This window comes from Solanum verrucosum, unplaced genomic scaffold (genome assembly GCF_900185275.1).
Source record: "Solanum verrucosum unplaced genomic scaffold, falcon-dt-bn FXZP01000040.1, whole genome shotgun sequence".
NCBI classification, from domain to species: Eukaryota; Viridiplantae; Streptophyta; class Magnoliopsida; order Solanales; family Solanaceae; genus Solanum; species Solanum verrucosum.
The window spans coordinates 4,086,887-4,112,459 of NW_026020323.1; the positions used below are offsets into that span (position 1 = coordinate 4,086,887).

At 32.9% G+C, this 25,573-nt stretch overlaps 3 protein-coding genes across 3 annotated transcripts in view; 1 reads left to right on the plus strand and 2 right to left on the minus strand.

The window, feature by feature from the left end:
* The window catches only part of LOC125835590 (protein TIFY 10A-like), a 713,864-nt gene extending 689,135 nt beyond the window's left edge, over positions 1-24,729 (minus strand). The window contains exon 1 of the mRNA XM_049514708.1: positions 24,725-24,729. The gene's annotated coding sequence lies outside the window, so the exon portion shown is untranslated. The remainder of the gene's footprint in view (positions 1-24,724) is intronic.
* LOC125835592 (guanine nucleotide-binding protein subunit gamma 3) lies at positions 12,142-14,407 on the plus strand. Its single transcript, XM_049514709.1, has 5 exons — positions 12,142-12,266; positions 12,465-12,517; positions 12,648-12,692; positions 12,800-12,844; positions 14,048-14,407. Exons 1-5 carry the CDS (start codon positions 12,228-12,230, stop codon positions 14,391-14,393), a joined length of 528 nt encoding a protein of 175 aa, XP_049370666.1. The 5' UTR covers positions 12,142-12,227; the 3' UTR covers positions 14,394-14,407.
* LOC125835578 (subtilisin-like protease SBT1.8) lies at positions 17,538-20,460 on the minus strand. Its single transcript, XM_049514694.1, has 2 exons — positions 18,771-20,460; positions 17,538-18,397 (listed from the first exon to the last, which is right to left on the minus strand). The coding sequence occupies exons 1-2, from the start codon at positions 20,392-20,394 to the stop codon at positions 17,727-17,729; spliced, it is 2,295 nt and encodes a 764-aa protein (XP_049370651.1). The 5' UTR covers positions 20,395-20,460; the 3' UTR covers positions 17,538-17,726.
* Positions 24,730-25,573: the final 844 nt, after the last annotated feature.

A 25,573-nucleotide genomic window follows, 5' to 3' on the forward strand; every position in this document is an offset into this window, starting at 1 on the left:
AAATCAATTTATTCTGTCCCTACCCTCAAACCACCCCTCCACCCCCCCCCCCCCCCAAAAAAAAATAATTTAAAGCTTGTTTTTAAATTCAATTTTTTTACCCCACCCTCACCCTTACCCCCACCCCCTCCCAAAAAAAAATTAAAACTTGTTTTTAAAAGATATTTCTAATTTCAATTTTTTATTTTTTTTACCCCCACCCACTACTCTCGCCCCCCCCCCCCCCCGCATCAACCCCCTATCAGCCCCCAACCCCCTTCAAAAAGAAAAAAAATTAAATTTGTTTTTAAAAAATATTTTCAACTTCAAATTTTTATTTTTTCATCCTGATCCTTGATCACCCACCTCCCTCTCCGGTCACACACCCCCCCCCCCCCCCAAAAAAAAAAATTGAGTTTGTTTTTAAAATATATTTACAAATTCAAAATTTCATTTTTTTCGCCCTACCCTTGACCCCCCACCCACCTCCTACCCAGCCCCCTACCCCCCCTTTACCCCCCCAAAAAAAAAATTTAAGTTTGTTTTTAAAAAATATTCTCAACTTCAAATTTCATTGTTTCATCTACCCTTGACCCCCCCCCCACCCACCTCCTACCCAGCCCCCCACCACCCACAAAAAATTTAAGTTTGTTTTTAAAAAATATTTTCAATTTCAAAATTTCATTTTTTCACCCCTAGAATCCCCACCCACCCACCCCCTACCAGCCCCCCACCCCACCTCCCAAAAAAAAAAAAAAATTTCAAGTTTGTTTTTAAAAAATATTTTCAATTTCAAAATTTCATTTTTTCACCACTACCCTCAACCCCCACCCCCCTACCAGCCCCTCCCCACCCCCACCCCCAAAAAATAATTTTAAGTTTGTTTTTCAAAAATATTTTCAATTTCAAAATTTCATTTTTTTCACCCCTATCCAGTCCCCCCCACCCCACCCAACCCCTACCAACACCCCCCCCCCCCCCACGCCCAAAAAAAATTTAATTTTGTTATTAAAATATATTTTCAACTTCAAAATTTTATTTTTTCACCCCAACCCTCGACTCCCCACCCACCCCCCTACCAGCCCCCACCCCAAAAAAAAATTTAAGTTTGTTTTTAAAAAATAATTTCAACTTCAAAATTTCAATTTTTCACCCCTACCCTCGACCCCCCCCCTTCAGCCACCCCTACCACCCCCCACCCCCCGAAAAAAATTTAAGTTTGTTTTTAAAAACTATTTTCAATTTCAAAAATTATTTTCTACTCTAGTAAAAATAAAAAATATTTCTCAAAAATATTTTTCATTCATAAATCAAACACTAAAAATCTTTTCCGGAAAATATTTTCTACTCACCAACCAAACATGAGAAAATAAGTCAAAAATCAACTTGTTTTCTAAGAAAATATTTTCCTTCATACCAAACACACCCGGAGTCTTCAAAATTACGTAAAAAGAATTATGAGGCTAAATATCCAACGTGGGATCAATTCTACGATAATTTATCTACTCACCAATTGAAACAAATTTCTGCCTCGTTGGAAGCAAAAATTGAGCTTATAAAGCAAAGGTATGTTGTTCCGTAGTTTGTACTAGTAATAATAAATATGTTATTGTTGTTTGAATTAAAATATTAATGTACTAGGCAAGACTTTTCATGAAATATAGATGACTATACTGAACGACTTTTTAAACACTATAGATTCAGATCTTCATTAATAAGTGATAATCCTACGTGTTTCAGAAATGATTTGGTTGAGATTTGAAAATAAATAGTAAATAATACTCATGATGATTTGAACTTATTATTTTATATCTTCATGTTGTATATGTTCAACTATGTGGTCATTGAGACTCTGAATTCTCATGTTAAAATGTGTCATATATATAAATCACACATTTAAATATGGTATCAAAGCAGATGGATCCGTCTTGAGTTTAAATTTCACTGTCACACATTATTTCCATGTGATATATAGATCAAGATGAATAAAACTTGGTCCTCACGTACATGAGGAGTCATGTTGAAAATATTAACAATCTTTTCAGGATGGAATACTTGAAGGGAACGCAGAGAATATCGTTAGAAGACATGCAGGCAATGAGTTATGTTGGAAAGCAAACAATAGCAACTCCTCAACCATGCATAATGCAGAGTTTGGTTAGGAAAAACAGCTTACAACTCGAAATAATCGTAGAAGAACAGCAGCCATTAGATGTTCCACCAACAATGAATTTCCCCGCGGAGATGATGATGATGATCAATACTCATCATGTTAATAACAATAATAATATTGTTGAAAATCAACTAGGAGGAATGCAAGGGATGATGATGATAGATCAGAATAATATGTTGTTTGATGATCATCCTCAACCAATGTGTTATTTTGTACCAGTGGTGACACCAACTAATTACTTTCATCATCATCATCAATATTCAATGCTACCAACTCATGCTCCTTAGCTTCTCAGAGGGGACAATATTATTATGAAATGGATCATCAATTTCATCTACCAAATAATAATATGAAATAAGCTTATAAAGACGCCTTCATATATTCATTTCTTTATATTTATGTTTGTTTGATTAGTTTTGTTTTGTTTTGTTTTCTATTGATTATTATGTATGTTTAAAAAGTAATTAGCTACGTACGGTTCTTTCATTCTTGTCCAAGTCAATGTAAGTAGATTTTTTTGCCCAACATAATATTTATTGAAATGCTTCCGAGACTAATGTTTTGTTTGATGAAAAGAATATGTATAACATAATCGTATATGTTGGTGAGACTGTTTCTCTCTTAACCAGAGATCTCGAGTTTGAGCCTTGATATGGACAAATTATTGATAGGGAGCCCTTCTCCTTGAAAGGGAGTCTTACGCGGTGCAAATATGAAATAATTGAATTTCAATGAGGATACCGGACAATGAGTAGAAGACCAATAACAACAACATAAAAAAAATAAAAATATATATATATGTGTATGATAACCTAAAAGCAAAGAATTACAAAAATGATAGGAGTATATACATAATAGGAAAAATTACCTAAATACATATCTTATTTTACCATAACTCTAAAATTTCCTACCATTTATATTTTTTTCAAAAATCCCCTATTGAATACATCACTCCCGCTCTCGTTGATACATCCCTACCCCCCTATCGGTCTCGGATACATCCTCTCCTATGTATCCGGATGTCCTATCCACTCTGGGATACATCCCTCCCCTATGTATCCGGATGTCTGATGTATTTGAAAGTTCAATGATGTATCCAAAACTCGTAAATTTTAAGGAATTTTTGTAATTTTGGAAAGAGTAGGAAAATAATGTAATTAACTTTTAACACTATGAGATTTATGTAAATTATACATAATATTACTTGCACTGACCCACAACTAATAGGGACATTAACAATCCAAAACAAGTTGGACATAATATAATCCTCTGAACTGTTCATAAAATTGAGAAATCGAATACTGTTTAATCCTCTAGTCTTGTCGTAGCATATTGTCTCGGAATTACATGAAAGACGTAACGTAGATAAGCTATGAGCATTCTTTTCATGTTCACTAATCTTGGAACCAAAGACGTATTGAAATGACTAATAGAAGCAAATTTGAGCCAAGATCACAAATAATAACTAGACATTGTTGAGAAAAAAACAATTTAGCCAAGATTTGATTGATGAAAAGATATTATGGTGGTCCAACCAAAACGCCAACTACCCCATTCAATGTTACCTACAATTATTCCATTAAGTTAACCTAATTAATCATTTATGGCAATTTGATTTAGTTAGATGAAAAGCAGTCGATAAGTATTAAAGGGTTGTTTGTTATGTAGGTATTACCGTGATAGTAATATATAAATTAGCTATAAGTGAATTTATTTATTATTTTATGTAGTTATTAATTAGGAGAAACTACCTAATTACACAAACATTTCTACCATATTTCCTAGTTCTCTCTATAGTTTGAAATAATTACATTTTATCTGACTATTTAATAGTTTCATATCAAATTTCAAGTCAGATACATGTAAATCACACTAGATACAAATTATATACATGTATGTGGTATGATTCGCATGAACCTAGGATTCAAGATACACGGGCGAGATATAAGAGTGACGAGCAAGACGAGAGGGAGGCGAGCGAGATTTGTCTATGTATTTCAGATACATGTGAATCACACTATATGCACAATATATACATGTATCTAGTGCGATTCTCATGTATCTGGGATAGCAGATACATGAACGAGATATCAGAGAAGGGAGGTAGGTGAGTGAGATTTGTCTATGTACTCTAGATACATGTGAATCACACTAGATACACACTATACATGTATCTAATATGATTCACATGTATCTAGGATACTAGATGCGCGAGTGAGATATCAGTGTAGTGAGCTGATGAGAGGGAGGCAAATGAGATTTGTCTGTATATCCTAGATACATGCGAATCCACTTGGATACAATGTATTTCTAACAAATTACACCTAATTTTGACCCTTTGTATAGAGAGATACATGTATCTGTACACACCAAAATTTGGATAGATTCGTAATATTACAAACTAGCGTGTAGGTAAGTAATTCGCTTCTAAACTAGTAGGATTTATGTAAGTTGCATGATTAGTTATTCATGTATTGGTTATTTCATCTTTTATCTTGCATAAAATAATATACCGATTCTCTCATCATTTATACATGTATTAGTTATGCGGGTTTTTAAATTGAATCAAATCATATAAATTTTATACATGAATACATTATTTCCTAACCAACTACCAAACATGATATTACTTATGCAAGATTTAATACATGCACAACTCACCTCCAAACGAGCTACCCAACGACCCCTAAGGGGTTGTTTGATTTATGGAGGTATTAGTATATACATAAATTAGTTATGAGAGAATTTATGTCCTATTTTATGTAATTATTAGTTGTGCAGGGTTTAGTTTTTTAAGTATTAGTTATTCCATCTTTTATCTTGCATAAAATAATTTATAGATTTTCTAATAACTTATGCATATATATATCTTTTATGCGAGTTTCTAAACTATAAATCAAATACCATATTAATTTTATACATAAATGTCACTATCCAAACCACCATGAATGACACCTACATTGACCCTCTAGTGGGAGAATCAATTTCTACCCCAAGTTTAACCCATCAAACCATTTTAAAGAGCAAGATTATTATGTAGAACACTAAGAAAATAGTTTCAATGAAAAAAAGATCAAGTTCCCATAAACTTATTCAATTATCATTAAAATAACTATGCAGAAACAACCCCCTAGAAACTGAAAGTCAAAGTACCAAAGCTCTAAAGTATCTAAAGTAAATGGATGCAACCCCAACCAAGAAAATAATAAACTAAGGACTATGAGATGTGTGAGTCCGAATAGATGAACAAAGAAACTAGGAGTCATGGCAGCTCGGAAGAAATAGCTCACCCTTGGATTCAGATTTCAATGGTCTCATAAGCAATGTCTCGTATCAGTCGCCTGAATATGCCTTGTACCTAACAAGAAAAGAGCAAGAGAAATATCAGTACACAACCATAGTGCACTAATAGAATCATATGACCAATTTTAAGATATGAATGTAAAGATTAAATCAAAATATAGTAATACAAGTCAACACATATATCAAAAAGTCACAATTAGACTCCTAGTTACAAATCTTGACTTAACAAACACATAAAGCCAGTCTCACATGATCATAATAACATATATTGATTCTCTTGTGGAACCCACACACTAATTGTTAGTGTACCGATGTGATACCCGAGTGAACCAAATGATATTTTGTACAAAGCGTGATACCCGATTCGATCGTTAGTAATTCATACTAGGCGTGGTATCCGAGCCAACCATTAGTGAATCTATATCGGCAAGGTACTCGCCAATTAGCAATCACAAGCAACATGCACAATCACACTTACAATGAACAACCACACTTGTAGCCACAAGTAAATTAAACAGGTTAATTGCATGAGATTATCAATATGATATCATTTCACATTCATCCCTTATGTGTTTCCCGCAAGCATTGCACAAGAAAAATACTATAAAGCAGTTAACATGCAAACATTACATACATTAGAAACAAACAATCATCACCTACCTCAAACAAGCCTTTGAAATTCTAAAGAACCCGAGCTTTCCTCTTTTGCAATGACTTAACCTGGGCTAAAACAATAAGAAAATACAACAATCAATTACTAATTGCCTAAAAATACCCAAATTATACTCAAAATCCTAACAGTAGGCCAATTTCATGATTATTTTATCCAATCTAGGCTTTTTTTCCACCATTAGTTCAACTCAAAACCCTATACTAAGAGTACCATCATATATTCTAAGGCTTAAAAGTCAAATTACGGGTTAGGATAACAATTGACATCCTTTGGTAAAGAGATTGATGAAAAGTTGAGAAAATAGCCCTTAATCGCCCCTTGTTTTCCCAAGAATGAAGCTGCAAAATAGTGAACTATTTTGAGACTTTTCTGCATTACATCGCAACATGCCAACTATACCGACTCTGCCATAACGGGATTTCTTCCGTTATAGCGGCTTGCACGGAGAATCTCACATTCTTCCTCAAATCCCACATTTCGCAACACGCCCTCGAAACTTGACATTCTAAAATAATTCTTCCAAACCAAGTTTGATATCGGGAGTTCTACTCACCTGAATTCATCTTTGAAAAGCCCTATGGACTCTTAATGTCCGAGCTACTAGAAAATCCAACCCAAACTTAGATGTTATCTTCAATCACTTTCTGAATTTCCCTAGATCTAGTCTTACTCAGATTCTATTTGAGACTGGCCTAGGCTAAGATTTTCAAGTTACTACTAAAAAAAATTCTGACCTAATTCTTTCACCATTTGTCTACACATAACGACCAGAAGGGATCGTTACAAATACAATGAATTACTTATCTTCTAACAAACTAGCAAATGTGGTATTACTTATGCAGAATCCAATACATGCATTACTCACTTTCAAACTAATTATCAAACCACTCTTAAGTGTTAAAATTAATACTATAAATAAATAATTTTATATTTAACTATAATCGTTAAAATTAATAATATACAAATAACGTATTTGGTAATTAAAATATACTCATAAATACTTTTTTCGTTAAAAGGACTTTGATATTATAAAGTTGTTTAAGAAAATATAATTCATATCCAGATCATGAATGTTTAGAATTCATATTATGCAAAACAATCTTTTTCTATACATGAAGATCCCATTAAAGCACCCTCTACTATACCTTTAAAAGAAAAGGCACGGCGAAAATGGAAAAGAGAGGGGGACATGGAGTGTCATGATCTTAAAATGGACGTGATGATACTTGTCTATTCCCACCAAGACAAGTCAGCCTCAACCCAATAAAATGAGAACAAGACAAAGGAGAAAAACTTATTCATTCTAAAAATACCCCAAAATCTAATTGTCACCGCTAGAAGGAAAGTTCTTAGGTAGATCACTGGGCATAACATATTATTTCCCTTTTAAGTAACTTTTATGCAAGGTTGTAGTGTCTCTGGGTAACCATTGCCTTCCCCCAAACTCACCCTAGTTACCATGAATGTCGGCTCCAACTTCTTGAGCCTCTTGATTAACTATAACGTAAAAAGTTGTGCTTCGCTCTGTTTGTGTAGCATAGTCACTACAGGAACCATGTAAGCTTTTTTTTATTTCATGATCAAGATATGTTGGATGTAGGGATCAATTAAAGTATGGCAGTGTCTAAAGAAATTTTGTCTTAGAACAATATCGACGATGTCTATCGTTGTGACGATAAAAAATTATCATACCTTTCCAATAACCCAATTTGACACCAATATCATTGGCTACACCATGAGCATTTTGAACCTCGACATTCACAGTCTTAAAGAGGGAGTTAGTTGTATCCAACTATAACTCTAGTATATTTAATGTGACTTTGGTCACAAAATTGTGAGTTACTCTATAGTCCATGAGTGCACGAGCAAGCTTGTTGTTAATAGTGAGATCCATATACTAATTTTCATAATAAATAAGGTGGATAAATTGTATTCTAATATCTCCACATAGTCCTGTCATACCCAATTGTGTTGCGTTCGAACTTTTCCTTGCTTTTTTATCCTTTTGCTCACGCACCACCTAAAGTCGTGCAGCCCTCCGCATATGTAGCATCCTTTCTTCTTGGACTGTGCTTTCTTCTCGACGTAGCTTTAGTGTCCACTTAACTTTTTAGAATCAGACTTGTTAGTATCTTGAGTCTTGATGTGTTGTTGGTAGGTCTCTTTGATTTTTCCACGATCTCCCCCACCTTTTACATTGCTACCTTTTGACTTCTTGGAATTTTTTTTCATACTCAAAATCCACCATAACTTGATCTATATTCATGACTTATCAACGTTGCAATTCTTACTTAGCCCAATTCTGCAATTTGTCCATAAAGTGAAACAATAAATTATCATTTGTAAGGTTGGGGATTTGGAGCATAAGGATGGTGAAGAATTGACGCTTGAGCTCGGCCTTGAACTGATCCAACATGCTAATAGTACATAGACACATCTCTTCGCATCAACCATTTTCTCCTCCCCCATATTATGACAGTCTCTGATAGGTATAATATAACGATGTTGATATTGGCTTCATCATCCCTTACCTTTCCATGCCTGAAATAGTTCTCTAAGTGTCAAGAAGTTCTTTACTTCTCGTGCATCATGAACTTCTTTGAGCACTGCTGGTGTAGGAGCCTCGATCTTAGACTCTCTTGTCACAACAATGTTCTTGTCTATCTCAGTCATGCTCCCGCCGACCTGCTCTTTGAGTCCTCTATATTTATCTTTATGGCATCGATAATTCTCCATGCCTCCATGAGCCTGCAGTATAAGGATGTAATAGTTTGCCTCAGCTTGATCTCAGCGTACAAACGCCCCTCGAAGTCATTTTGAATGCTTTCAATCTCCTTGAAAGTACTCCCCTCAATAACACTTAATGTGTCCTTCACATTTCCTAAGCATTAGCTAAAGATCTCGACAACATCTATTCCTACATTAACCTTCATAACCCACTCTCTACCAAGCGAGACATCCTTGGATATGACATTCATATCATCTTCACTTGTCTCAATGGCAGATGATTTTTGGGATGTAAGTCCTTCGTTTGACTCAACCCTAGGTGGCACCTCATAACTCTTGTTGGAGACATTTTTCTTTATGTTATGACCTTCTTTGCCAATGACATTCTAGGTGACATTCAGGGGCGGAGCCACTTGTACTAAGAGGGTTCATCCGAACCTACTTCGGCGGAAAATTCTATTATTTATACATGGTTAAAATATTTTTTATGTATATATAGTAGATGTCCAACCCCCTTTCGCTACTTAGTGTGTCTATTTCTACAGATTTTGAACCCCCTTATTGAAAATCCTGACTCCGCCACTGGTGACATTGGCTTGGGACGTTAGCTGCATTGATTTCTTCGTCGTTTGTCATTTTCTTAGTTACAACCTTGTTGTGATACCATGTTGTCACGTCTTCAGTCAGCAACTAAGCTTTTTGTGACACTTGACAACTCACTCACATTTCTGTACAACTCGTTCACGATTTTGCTATGCCTAATCAACTTAAAACACTAGGAATCACTAAGAAAATGATAAAAAGTACATAATAGAATTGCAAGAGAGATTTATATTGAAAAAAAATTAAATTATCTGCTTGATGATTTTTTACAAATAAATACCCCTCTATTTATATTAAAATCAGTTAGGAGCTAATATGAAAATTATAATTATTACTACTATACAAATTGCTATTCATGCAAATTTATCATGGAACAAAAAATATGCCATAAAATGTTTGAAAGGGTAAGGAGGAGTTTCCTAAGAATTACCCGATTTACTGTAAAAACGAGGTAAAACGAAATACTAGTTTTTCTCTATCCTAGTCGATAGTCACGTGCGGTCTGAATCCTTTAACGTTAAGCTTTTCGGCCCTCCCAACAAAACCTACAGTCCCACTCTCTGCTAATCTCTGCAAATACTGCAAACCCTTTCCCCCATAGATACCACAACCAAAGCCCCCACACCAAAATATATATCAAAAATATATAGCTATTTACAAGAAAATGTCCTTCATAATTGCAGCTTTTTTTACTATCTACCATCATCAATTAACAGGATTTGTCTTCACAGTCCCATCACACCACCAGCACAAGAGTAATTATTACACCCTTTTTAGCTCTACTCTTAACTCTTAAATATCTATAAAAAAAATTGAATCTTGAGGCACACCCTGTTTTTCTTTTTTATTTTTAGAGATACCCATTTAATGAAAACTTGAATTTTTGCATGAGGAGATTAAATTCAAGAAGCATTTATCCTATTACCATTGCAGTTGCTCTTTTCTTGGTTCTTAGTATTTGACATTAGTAACTCAGTTCAGTAAATTCTTTTTTTTTTTTGTTTAATGTTTTTATTTCTTGGCCCCAGTTTGTGTGTGTGAAAATAGGAAAGAAAAAAACTTAGCATTTGTCAGCAAGACATAACCACTATTGTACTAGAAAGTCTGAAACTATCAATATTATTACTCTGTAGGTGTCCTTTGGTGTTTGCCCATTTGCAAGTTCTGAACTACTACTATTTAGTAAATACATTGTATTTTGCAAGATTCTCAGTTGGGTAATTGGAGAAACCCTTTTATATGTAGAAAAACAGGGAAAGAAAAAGAGTTTGATTAACTGTTGGTGAAAGTGAAGAAAAGGGGGAAATGGCAGGGGCTGGTGCTGGAGCTGGAGGAACTGCTTCAATGCCATCTATGCCACCACCCCGCCCAAAATCACCACCTCAGTATCCAGATTTGTATGGAAAGCGTCGAGAATTTGCCAAAGTTCAGATGCTTGAAAGAGAAATTGGCTTTCTTGAGGTGAGTTTATTGTCTGAATTTTCTTGTGTTGGTTGGTTGAGTTAAAATTGTCAAATTTGTCATGTCATTCTTGTTTATAGTCAATTTAGTGTTGTGCTGTGTAAACCCCCAGGCTACTATTTTGAGGTAAATGTTTGTCACATCAATAGAATTTATAGTTAAGCATAAAAAAGTTGTTTGATTTCTGCTATTAGACTATCTTTTTTTAGTTTTTCATATTTGTCCAGAGATGGACAAAAAAAGTAGATTGCTTGCTTAATTGAGGGCTGAATCTTTGTTTGATTTGGATTTTGTCTTACATTACCCTAGTTAAACCTTTGCTGGGATATCAAATTGAGTATCTAATCTTCACTGTTGCCCTATGTCCATATGCTAAACCAGTGACTAGAATGTACTGTCATGTACACAATTTGAACGCTGAGCAGTTTAACTTAGATTAATTACTGTCATAAAGACATGCTAATTTGAAGAATCAATTAAAAAGAACAAAAGGCTCCAATATATTTTCTTAATAGAGCTCTTAGACTTTCAGTCTGCTCATTTGCTTCTCAAGTTGTGTGCTTGCTGGTGGAGGAATAACTCAAGAGTCTATTTTGATTGGCTTATTTTAGGTGCTTTAAAGCCAAAATAGCTTTTAAGCAGTTTGGGTTTAGTAAAAAAATGTTTCTAAGCACTTATTTTTAGGTTAAATAAATTACAAAAATAAGTCGAAAGAAATCTTAACTTATGGCGTTTTGCCTATAAGCTGTAAGTTATAAACCCATCCAATAGGCTCTTCAAGCTTTGAGAAAGTTGCATGATGCAATATTTACCTGTTTAGATTCCTCATGTATTTTTTCTGTTAACATATCAATGGAGTTACTTCCACCAGAATATGTACTTCTTGCACATGTAATGCTGCCCAACATTGAAACTTTGGAATCTCATTCTTCAAACTGGTCCATACTTTTCTGCTTTCTCCTCTTGAACTTGGGGACTGGAGACTTCCTGTCCCCCCCCTCCACATGGGAAACACAGAAAAGGATAAAGGTATTAGATTTGTGCTCAACACTTCGGAGGTATCATAATGCATCAGCTTATGAATTTTATCTACGGAAAAGAAGCTTACTTCATAGTTTGATAATTAATTATCTCGACCTATCCCTGACTCTTAAAGGCATTTTCAAAATTTGATCCTGCTATGATTGAAGACAATTACTTCCAAGACTGGTCTGAAAGTCGCATAAGATCATCTTCAACTAACCTACAACCAATAAAGAATTGTCGCGAAATAACCTTGATTTTGGCCTCGCATATATCGTTGACAGTATGCACTTTAGTTTCCTTGTTGGGATAAAGGAGATACAGGTGGCAATTTTATGTGGTGTGTTTTGATGTTTCACAATATGCTAGAGATTATATTGCATATTTTACCATAAGCTTGTTTGTACTTTGTTGTGATTAATGTGCAGTATTTTTAATGTTACAAAGTCTTGCTTAAGAGATTTTTGTATGAAGTTATTTCACTTTGCTCTCATCTCATTTCAATCCAATTCTTCTGAGCAGGAAGAACTGAAATCCATTGAAGGCCTTCATCCCGCTTCTCGATCCTGTAAAGAGTATGTAGAGAGCATATTTTCTACATGTGCATTTATTTCCACATGCTCTGTATTACTGAAGTCATGTGAAGTGAATTTAAGTATGTCCTTTAAAGTTACTCTGTATTGAATGATGTTGACAATTTTGCAGGGTGACAGAATTTGTATCGGAACATTCAGATCCTCTTATACCGACGTAAGATAGTATTCATCAACAGTCACTTTCACAAGTTTTTTTTTTTTGAAGTGGATTTCCAGTATTATATTTTACACCTTCTCATTGCCTTTTTTCCCTCGTAGCAGAATAAAGAAGACTCGTAGATCCTGTTGCTTCTGGAAATGGCTCTGGTATGCTAATTTTTTAGCATTTCTTTTTTGGGTTATACTGAGCATGAAATATGATTACTGTTCAAGATTAGTTATTGGTTTTATTAAAGTGAGATTCATATAAAAAAATAAAGAGATAGGGAGTGATTAGCCTGGCATTAACTGCATGCGAGGACAAGAACTTAAACATCAGAAACTTTTTATGCATTACTATGAAATGTTCTTAGGCTTAATGGATAAAAATTTAGCATCCTGGTAGGCAATTTGCAAAATGTTGCACATAAACTGTTCAGAGCTATATTACCTTTGTGGGTCATGAGCTAGAATAGTAGACAGTACATAGAAACCAAGGTTAGCTGCAACTGTGATCCAACACAGCTGCTTATTTCTCACATTTTAAGTATCAACATACTGTTAGGGATATACTTGCAAGAAGTAAAGCTCTATGTTCAGAGAGAGAGAGAGAGAGAATACTATTGGTGGCTCATAAGCTAGAAAATAGATGGTAAATAGTAACCAAAGTTGGTGGGAATTGTGTTCCAGTGTGGTCACAATTCATATTTTTATGGATTATGTTTGTGCCCTTCCTTCGCTCATAAACATAAGGAGCTTCATGAAATCTAGTTATGGCGATGAACTCCTTTCAGGAAGAAATTTTTTGGTTTATTTATAAACATAAAGAGTAGGAAGTTATTTTTGTGCAATTATAGTGCGTCTTTTTGTAGTATCCATGAGTGTGGCTTGGTGGTCAATGTAGTGGGATTGAGCACTATGAGGTCTTGGGTTCTTTTGATTAAAAAAAAGGTCGGTCTCAGGTTCAGACACCATGGTTATAAAAAAAAAAAGATACTGCATATTTTTGTACCTAGCCTTCATAATGCCAATTCTTACTGGAAAAGAAAGATTACATTAAGAACAGAGTAATTAGCCTCATCTGCATTGGTGCAGTCATGAAATATGTGCTCGAGGATATGTTTTTAAGCCTTGTAATCTGAGCTCTGATGAAGTGCATTCTTTTTTCTTTAAGGAGGATAACAATTAAGAGGTCACATCTTTACATAGACACGTATTTTTCTACATTTTGTGAAATTAGCATGTTGCCAACAGCTAAACAAATTTGCTGCTCTTCTCATTGAGTCGTACGAGACTCAATTCAGTGTTCAGGAGATATATTGAATGAGTTTGTGGCTTCTCGTATTGACACAAGTTTCTTACACATTGTAGTGGCTCTTCATGTTTCAATCTCTCGTGGATTTGTTGCTGGTGCCGATGTCCTAGTATGAAGATGCCTAACTGCTGCTGTAACTGCAATTTATGTAACTGCTGCCCATATATCAGTTGCTCAATACCTAAGTGTCAATGTTTCTCCTGTCCACGGTCTAAATGCTGCCGCAGGCCTGTCTGCAAATGGAGTTGTTGTAGCTTAAAATGTCCTTCTTGCTTTAGCTGCTCCTCTTGCAGTAGCCCATGTACATGTACATGTTCATGTTCTTATCCTAGATGTCCAAAGTTAAATTGTAGTTCCTGTTGTAAAAAGTGCTGCTGCCTCTGCCCTTGCTACTTATGTTAGTAGTCATCATAATATACTAAATCATGCAATAATATTCCTATATCAAACTGCTTCTATAAAATTGTGAATATCTTTGTCTGGAATACCATTTCAAGTTTCCTTGTTTTTATTATTATTACGATAGATGTCAAGTGGAAGTGAATCTTTCTATCGTACTATCTGTCTATTAGAATACTGCCGATTCTATTTAACCCTCTGTGTAGCTTTAAAAAAAAATTCTCTACTTTTAACCTGTCTTGCATCAACCTGTTTTTACCCCTATTAAGTTTTCTTTTACCCCTTTTATTTTACTTGTTCATTTTCATTTACTCTGACTGTCACTTCCCCCACATAATAACTTCTCGGTCATGTCCATCTCTAGTCTTTGAATCCATGTTGATATAGGGAAAATTACACGGATAAGCAAATATATACTAGTTAATTAGTTGAAATAACTACAGTTTTCCTTAATTACAATTTGCAACATACTTTTAGCTATAACTTTGCAGCTTAGTTTTTTTGTTTTGTATAATTTGCACGTTTGTATAATTTGAAATTTGTATAGTGTAATTTTGTATAATATAATTTGTATAACTGTTTAAAGTTCAAAATTAGTGTTTGTATAAATTTGTTATTTCGAGTTTATACAAAAATAGATGAATTATACAAACTCACCCGCGAATTATACGAATCTGTGAATTATACAAACGAGATAGCTTAAACTATAACTACAATATGTAAATATGTAAACTATAGCTATAGAGTATAATTAAATTTACTATAGTGGCTATTTGCGAAAGATTCAATTTGTATATGATACAAAGCCCAAAAACAAGGGTATGTAGATCCATAGTTTGAGCTTCAGTCAGTACCTCCAAATGAGGGATCTGAACAAGGGATACTTTATATGTACTGTTCAAACAAATATTTTGATAAAAATTTAATTGGTGTTTCATTTTGGTCGCTTTATTTAACTAATATTAGTTTGTATGTTGTTTTTTTTTTATGAATATCCAGTATTAGAGAATTTTTAGGCAAAAGTACTTACTTTTTTTCTTTCTGCTTGTGCATTCAGACATATATAATCAGAAAGTTTAGTCATTTTTAGCATGTGTTTCAGTCATATATGATTGAGTGTAGATATGAAAAAATTAAAAGAATGCAAAATAGATTTGTTGTTATTTTGTCCAATTGATGATTGAAATTTTATTCCTTAAGATATATAAAAATTATCTATCGAATTTGAGCTTATTTCAAGTATATTTAGTTTTGAAACTTGAAAAATAAAAATAGTATTTCTTCGATAATATATCAGACACCTGAAATTTTAGCCAATTTCACATGTGTTTTTTATCATATGTATGATTGAGAGCAATCATAAATGGAAAAATTTAAAGTGTGTTTTATGGGTTTGTTAAATTGTTGTTATTTAACAAATTGATTATTGAGGATTGTTATTTTTTGATACATTGAACTTATGTTTCTAATTTGAATAAAATATATTATTAGTATGGCAAGAAACTCATACGCATACACCTGAAATTTTAGTCAATTATAATATGTGTTTGAGATATATATGATTTAAAGCCAAATATAGGTAAAAAAAATAAAAGGTATATTAAATAAATTTGTTAAATTTATTATTGTTTTGACAAATTGTTATCAATTTTGTGTTGTGTGATATATATAACTTATATTTCGAACTTGAGCTTATTTAGAGTAGATTTGAATATTGAAATTCAAAAATATACATAAAAAATGACAAAATAAATTCAGATACACATGTGATTAAGACAATTTTTACATGCATGCACTTCATATATGAATTTTCAATCTCAAATGCATATGGTTGAATTATTTCTAAAAGCAAATAAACTTGTAAAAATATACATATATAGCAGACATTAATTAGATAACAATCCCAAAAACAGGTATTTGTGCACTTTTGCCCAATTGTTTTCAATGAACATAGCCCAATATTTTTTACATCTAGAATAACATATGTTTACATTAAATTTCAGGAAGTCAAATCTATTTTAAATGTTTTTTTTTTAACTTCTTCCCCATGCTATCATTGAACTCTCTCTTTTTCCAATCCTATTTTCATTGGATTTGTTTTTGGGAGTATCCTAAAAGAAGGAATCTTTTCTTTCTTCAGCCATTTCGAATTAAGAAAATGTGAAGACACGTTTATTTCTATAAGTCTTTAAGAGGGATGTGTAAAGTGGAAGAGAATGAATGCCGCCGCAATTGGAGTTTTGAATAAAAGGATCTTTTAATTTATCTTTTCATTTTAATATTGAAAAAGTAATAAGAAATTTGAATATGTAATGTATAAACAACATATCTTCTTTATACAATTATGTATAACCATTGTATAAATATGTATCCATATTGTTGGCCTATGATGGTTTACACACACTATGGTGGTTTAGATTAGCTTCGGATGAATTTACACACACTATGGTGGTTTAGATTAGCGTCAATTTCATTTATATTACACTCATTATACCATGTTAGTTAGAAGTGTTTAATAAGTGGTCAAATCGCAGTGGTACAAGTGTGTTCAATAGGTATAATCAAACATCTTTATAGTGACAAGAAAGTTTCATGGCTGCTATAGTGAGAGACGGATCCACCTGATTGTGTGAGGGTGCAGCTTTACATCATAACTCATTTGGGTGAACTAGTTCGAGCCCAATATTTGTTAAATTAGAAAAACCACTCTTTACTTGTCATCACAGATAGATGTCAGGAATTTTATCTGTTTAATTAGAAAAACAAAAAACACTTTTACTTTACATCACATATGTATTCTTTTTGTTTCCTTCCTACGATTGTTTCCTTCTTTGATTGAGAAAAGACACAGCATGATTTAGAATCTTGTAGCTTCATGTTTCAGCTCATCAATAGTAGCAGCTTGCTGCATTTATTTTCTCTCGTTTTGGTTGCTCCGTGTTTGGCGTTGATGTTGTAGCCATTCACCATGATTCTACCTACTGAGGAGGAGAGAGTTCGGTGTCTCGAGTTGTTGATTTAATTTGTCTTGCCGTATGTATATTTTGTTGCTACTAAACGTGTATCTGAGATCTCCTCCTCTTAACTTCAAACATATTGGAAAAATTGCTACCCTGTTAATGTTTTAGTTGGCCCAAAGAACATGTGTAATAAAAAATACATTATCAGTGAAATGATCATACAAGCAAGGGCTATAATTGCATGCATTGCTCAAAACCCTATCCACTCACATTGCTAAAAGAACACTTCCATTTGCAGCGCATCTGATTACCACAATTTTTGCTGGTAATTCAAAAGGGGAAAACCATACATTACATTAAAAGGAAGAACAACCTTTCAGTTAAATAACTGTGACCACGAATATGAAACTGGACTCCTAACTTGATTTTGAACATTATTCCATGAAATCGAACCAAATGTAGTCTTGCTCATCGTGCTAACACCCTTCTTTGACACAAATGTTACTGTGTATCGCAGCCTCTCTCCTACCCTTTTGAATACAAGCTTTGATGGTTTCACAGTCACAGTAACAGACGGGGGAGCATCAATGACTACCTCATAGGTAGAGCCTGCAGCTCCCACATTGGTCAAGGTACGGGTGTAACGAACAACCCTTGATTTCCCAAACAAAACTGCAAACGATGGATAGTTTATCTGCCCAGGATCTGAAAATTTCTTAGCACAAGTGACATTTGGGCGCTTGACAATGGCTTGTATGTGGTCCATCTCATAGTCCAAGGAGCATAAGAACTTGATGTACTCCTCGGGCCTAATATCATAGACGAGACCCGGGGAGAGTGCCTTGTGAGGATCAACATGACCTGCTCCATGAGCCCATGGAGTGGAAAGTTGATCACCTTCGGCATCACGAAGAGGGGAGTTAGTGGTGTCGCGATTATAGGCAGTTGTCATAAGTGCAGATTTGATTGCACTTGGACTCCATTCAGGATGTGCTGCTTTCAGCAGTGCAGCCAGTCCACTGATATGAGGACAGGACATGGATGTACCTGCAATAGAGTTCAAGATCAAATACTACAAAATTAAATGTCAGATTTTCGAATACTACATCACATTATTTCCAGCTAATGAACTGTTTGTTTCAAGTAGGTCCATATGATATGTTAAATCCATTAAAAAAAAATTAAGTAGGGACCACTAATGTCACTCGAACTCTTCAAAAATATCGCGAAACGCATGTCAAATCCTAATACATTTTTGAACAATCGGACACGGAGAGTGGGATCATGGTATACTTATTAGTGGAAGAGAGACTATCACTATACAAATTGTAAAATGTTGCAAATCAATTGCGAGATCGATCTAATATTTAATTAATCTAAACATGAATAGAGAAAGGAACTATCCGTTGGTGATACTTACCAGACATGATGTTGAACTTGGTCCTCCTAGTATCTTTCTCAAGGCCAGTAGGGCCAATAGCCTCAGACCAAGCTGCCAATATGTTAACTCCAGGTCCAATTAAATCAGGCTTCAATATCTGTGGAGTCACTGTATTAGGCCCTCTTGAGCTAAACGCTGCCACCACCGGCGATGGCTTAACGTTCACCACCGTACCTCCAAAGCTGAGCACCGCAGTCGGATTCCTCTCACTCTTCACATACTGCCTTATCACATTCCCTAATTTCCTCCCAACAGCCACCGCAGGCAATAAGTGACTGTCTGCCACCAGCTCCTCACCACTCTCCACGGTGTTAGCCAATATCATCCCCACCCCACCAGCTTCTTTCACCACTAGACCCTTTTCTACTCTCGCATTAGTCCCTCTGTCACATACCACTATCTTCCCACGCACATCTTTTGGGTTTAGTGAACCAGGCAAGCAAAGGCTAGAGCTACTATCTGTGTTGTAAACTAAGCTAACTAGCTTTTTACCCATCCCTTTACCACTGTATAATGACACCCCAATAATCTTTTTCCCATTACCTAAAACAGCATAAGCAGGGAAATCACGGTCTATGGTTCCAGCACCAACAGTCATAATCCATGGAGCTGTATTTGCAAGTGAAGCTTTAGCAGGGCCGCTGTTTCCTGCAGAACAGGACACAACAATTCCTTTCTCCATAGCAGAGAAACCACCAATAGCAATGGTATCACGATAATATGGACCTGATCCACCACCCAAAGATAAAGATAACACATCAACCCCATCCAAAATAGCACGGTCCATACCTGCAAGAATATCAGACCCAAAACAACCAGTAGGCCAACACACCTTGTAAGTAGCTACACGGGCACGAGGAGCCATACCACGGGCGATTCCACTAGCATAACCAAGAAGGCTAGCGTTACCCACGGGTGCACCAGCGGCGGTACTGGCTGTATGGGTGCCATGACCGTCCTGATCCCGAGGCGATTCCGGCTGTCTGGGTTGATTCGTAAATGAACTAGAAGACGACATACGGTAACCTTTAGCGAAAAATCTCGCACCAATCAGTTTCTTGTTGCAATGTACCTTTGGATCGAAATCAGGACCAGATTCACATTCCCCACGCCATCTGGACGGCACATCAGGCATACCCATATCACTAAAACTCTTAGATTCAGGCCAAACACCCGTATCAAGTACTCCAATAATAACATCCTGAGCAGCACTGTTAAGCTCTTGTTGAGTATGCCCAGCCCAAACCCCCAACTGATTATCTAACCCAAGAAACTCAGGGGTCCGAGTAGTATGAAGTGTATAAACAGTATCCTCATACACCCCAACCACATCATCAGACTGTCGGAGCAATTCAGCCTCATGGGGGTCAAGAGAAGCAGCAAATCCAGGATAAGCAGTGTCGTAAGAGTAAAGAAGAGATTCAGAGTTGGAAGAAGAAGAAGAAGAAAGAGATTTCAACTGAGCATCGTACCAATCATGACGAGTAGAATAAGAAGAAGGCTTTTGGTGATGTTTCACATGAACAATGTAAGTTTTCTTAGCGAAACATGGGTGAAGAACAAGGAGAAAAGCAATGAGAGAGAAACAGAGAAGAGAACCCATCGGAAAAGCAAGAACAGAGATGGAGACAGTCGCCGGAAAATGCGACTGAGAGAGAGGATCGAAGGAGTTATGGAGGACTACTGTCGGGTTTATATTACCACTATCTTTACTATAAAGGCTTCAAATTTGATCTTATTACGTTAATGCCACTGTCTTTAGTGCGCTTTTCAAAACTGTTTTACCACACCCAATCTCCCTTTTTTACTCTACCCAATGGGATAATACTTTAATTTAACATGATTGTGATTGATTGAGTAAAAAATATTACTTATAATTTTTTTTTAATATATTATAATATTTTTATCTATTTTCTCATGATTTTATGGATATTTTCCTTTTGAGTAGATATTGCTTTTATCTTAAAATAGAAATAAGATTTGCATGTAAAATATATTACTCCATTTTATGATTATAAAATTATGTTATTGATACTGAAATAATAGAAATTATATATTTATCATGTCTATTTTTTCACTTTTGATAACATAATTTATAGCCCCATAGTAAATATTTACAATATTTACGAGTGGCTATATGTTTGATGAAGGATGATTAAAATATTTATTATAAGTTTTAATAGTATGGTTTATGTGAAAATAATTAGGTGTATTCTAATTTATATGGTTAATTTGATTTAGCAAAGAGTTTTTAAAAATAAAGAAAAGATTTTGAAATTAGTGATGTAAAATAAGTGATAGATATTTTGTGTAGTTATAAATTATTTCATTAAGGATAAAATAGACATTTTAAAGTTAAATTGTTACTAAATTTATAAATATCTCATTTTTTAAAAATAATTAAAAATGAAACTGAGTCATCTAAATTGTAGAGGAAGGAATATCATTTTTAGGATAATATGTATCTAAAATTATTATAAATTAAAACTTAAAATATAGAAAAATATATTTGGAAAAAAACTGTATATTTGACTCTTGTAAATGCATGCGTTAATCATAGCTTAGCTACTCACTTTACTTCTTGTGGGAAAAGAAAAAAAAAGTGTACTTTGTTTTTTCTATTTTGAAACAAAACTATATTACTGTATGTACTAACTTTACTTAATTAATCAAAGAAGACTTCTTTGTCTTGCATTTATTTCTTCTTCTTTTTCCTCATTTTACCCCTTACAAATCATAATTTATTACAAATAATCACTTATCAATTTCATATCTTATAGTATATGAATAAATTAATTCGTTAATGTTCTAGACAATGACATTATTATAAATTAAAAAATATATAGAAAAGCGTGGATAGAAAATGATTAACTTTTGATATTTATATATATTATGAATTGTGATTCAAACAAGCATCTTTTCCTTTAAACTTTACATTGAAAGAATGTTGCATAAAATATAGCAAGGTGTGGTGGCACTTACATAATTATATTAAGGAGATAAAAAATTCATTCATCATTGCATGTTTCACATAAAGATCACTAATAACCATCATTTCATTTTCTTTATTTATTTAGATAAAAGACTATTCAAAAAAGTATATATTTACTAGATTACCTATTATTCTTTGGATTTTCAAGATAATGAACTCTATATATTCTTTTATTTGATTTCGAGTTTGATTGAACTAAGTTAATTTATGTTATTTTAAGTTAGAATAGTTTTAAAATAGTTTTGTAGTATTTGATAAAGTTAAAAAGATATTTTTAAGTATTTGTTTTAAAGTCAAAATAACAAAAATAAATTAGAAGTTATAAAGGTGAAAATCCTAACTTACGACTTTTAAGTTTAACTAATAAATTGCTCATAGTTTTCTTTCACTTTCTTAATTCATCCTCTTTGAACAAAAGGTTAGGAACATTGCATTATCACATTGCAGCTTGAATGCCAAGTAGCTAGCTACTAATATAGCACTTTTTAATTGGTCTATCTACTTGCCTTTATTGATTTTAATTTGGAGTATCTTTTATCTTCTCCTTTTTCCTCATTCAATGTTTTATATCTGTTTTGAAGTTCGATGTTCAATGTATGCATCAAACAGAATTACTCTACTACATTCAAGTAATATACTGAGATACAAACATATATTTACTAATCATGATTTGATTAATAAAAGAAATATAAATTATAGAGAGCATTCAAAAATTTGCCAGATGAATAAAACAATTTTCTTCGATATGTATACAATACATGTGGAATAATTAATAATTTGAAGGACCAAAAATAAAAGCAGTACTAGAAGAAATGAAGGCATAAAAAAGCTTAGATTGGCAAATGTCCCAATCTACCATGTCCATGTCTAGTAGAAAAGTTGTTTTAATTTCCTCAAAGAAATGCCCATAATTTGTGACATAAAAAAGTAGATACATAGTGATATAGACAGGACATTATACAAATAAGGAAATTTTTCTAAAACAATTCCGAAAGAATATTTTTGGTTAAGGACAAAATTTTAAATTCCTCCAAATCTTCAATCAATTATTTTTTATTGAGATTATAGTACACTAATTTTGGTCTTAGTGCTTGTTTTGGTTTTTATTGGAAAATGACAACTATGTTTCACGGATTTTAATTGCAATTTGAGTTCTAATTATTCTTATTTTTAACCCTGAATTTCCAGTCTGTTAAGCAGCAAAAAGAAATTAAAAAGAATCAATTAAAGAAATTGGAAAAGAAAGTGGCTTTAGCTTTATTAAAGATTGAGAACCCAGAGGTTTTTTCTTTTTTAATTTAAGGAAAAATTCTTTTTGCCAGAATTTGGTCATAATAGTATTTTACATATGTTATTTTACCATTTTAAACATTTTATCCTTTTAATTTTAATACCTTTTAACTAAAAAATGGAAAAAAATCAGTTTATTTTAAAATAAAAAAATATTATAATTTTTTTAAATTTCTGGCCAAATTCTGACAAAATTTTCTGGTAATTTAGCATTATCCTTTTTTTATAAATGTGGCGGGGAAAGAGAAAATGGAGAGGGGATTAATGGGTGAGTAATCTTGTATGACATTGCTGCTAAAAACATCTTATTTTTAGTAGCATTTTTAAAAAAATTGCTTTTCAGAAAAGTGTTTGCTTTTGAGAGTCAAGTTATGAAAAAGGACAACTATTAATGTACTCTTCATATTAAGATTATTTTATAAAAAGAAACTATTTTAAATATCTATTATAAAAAAGTTAATTAAACTTTTATTTTGATTAAATTAAAATGTATATATTTAAATTTTCAATCAATATTATATTTTTTTTGGAATATTGAAAACTTTAATTGTTATTTTCTTTTCTAACCTTACAAAATATTGTTATTATCGTTTGTTCTAATTCTATCAAATTATACGTAAAATATAAAATAAAAATACATAAACTTAAAATGAATATAAAATTTATTATATAAAAATAAAACATAAAATTCTTAAATGAAATTTAACCAAACCTATGAGATATGTTAATTAATTAATAAGAGATATATTGATAAATATGTATATATGAAAAGATTATTTTAGCCTTGAGAAAAATTATTATGGGATTTTATAATTTTTTGTTTATTTGGTAAGATTGAATAAATAATTGGGATTATTTTAATAGTTTTATAACTTATGAAATTCTTATGTTTATGAGAAAATATATCACACAAAAACTTCAAATCGCATGTCCAAACAAAACTTTAATTTCATATCATGATTTCATGTCGCATGATCAAAAAGACCCAAAGTTACGAGGGAACACTTGTGAAAGCTGACTCAAAACGTGCATCTTGTCTCGCTCATCCGTTGTAGCAAACTACGCTTCGCCATATTCTGTTTGTTAATGCTACTTTTATACTTGCAAAGGGGTGTTACGGTTTGATTTGGGTCGATTATTAGTCAAAATCAAAACCAAACTAACTTAATCTGTTTTAAAATTATCAAAATCAAACCAAACCAAAAATAATATACATTTATCGGTTTGGTTGTTTTCGGTTTTGGTTTGGTTTGGTTTGGTTATTAACCATATACATAAAAATAAAAGAATTAATTCATGCAAAACGTGAAAAAAGTGACAACAATCCATTCAAACAAAAAATAAGTTAGAATGACTGGCATTACAGAACTTTCGATCATTGAATTTACTGAATAAAACTTCAAAATTCACTATTTTGACATAGAAGGAAGAGACAATGACATTTTCAGTCTCACAAAGAATTGTCATAAACATTCATATACATGAAACCAATAAGAAAAATGTTCTCACCTTAGACATTTTTTCTTTCATAAGTAAATTATAAATAAATTTTGATAAAACATATATAAAATCTTTAAAATTGTTTATGAATATAATATATTATGTATGTTTAATAATAAAATTTATGTATATAACTTGTTGGTTCGGTTCGATTATTTTTTCGAACAAAACCATAACTAAACCAAATACTATTTGTTCTTAACAATCTAAAACCAAACCAAACCAAAACCCAAATTAAATCAATTCATTTAATCGATTTGATTTAATTTTTCGGTTTGGATCGATTTTTATCCAAACCATGAACACCCCTACTTGCGAACATTAAACTTTTGAAATCCTATAAAATTAAAACCCCCAAAAGTTGCACTTAAATAATAGACAAAAACATAGTGTTGTTTGATCATAATGATAGATAAACTAAAAATCATTCAATTTTTTCTTTCACTAAAAATTGGTATTTTTTCCTAGTTTTCTAATATTCAAAAATAAACTTAGGTAAATGCTTTCTAGACTCCTCTGTTTTTTAGGTAGAAAGAATGATATGACTCATGAATATAGTAATCTTTTATTTTTTCTGATACATTGAGTAATTAGGGAAAGTAATAAAAATAAAATAAAAAGGGTGTTCAGGGTTTTATATTAGAGGAAAAAAAGGTATACCACGGATTTCAAAAGATATTATATATAATAAACTATTTGATCAAATAAAAAGGATAAACACGCGTTTATAAATAAAGCCTCTTTGGAAACAAGTTAAAATAATTATTTAAATATAAAAACGTTTACTCTAAAAAGTTATGGCTTTAAGCTTGTTTTGGCTTTAAAAAGGGGTAGCACCACATTTATAAGAGGGTATTTGGTTTTTAAGTAGTTTTCAACCTCAACAGTGGTTGGATATTTTAAAAATGACTTGAAGAAAAATAGATATTACTTTACTTTTCATTTTTAACTTAAAAGTCATTAAAATTTGACTTTTAAAGAATCTGTTTTTGAAAAGCTA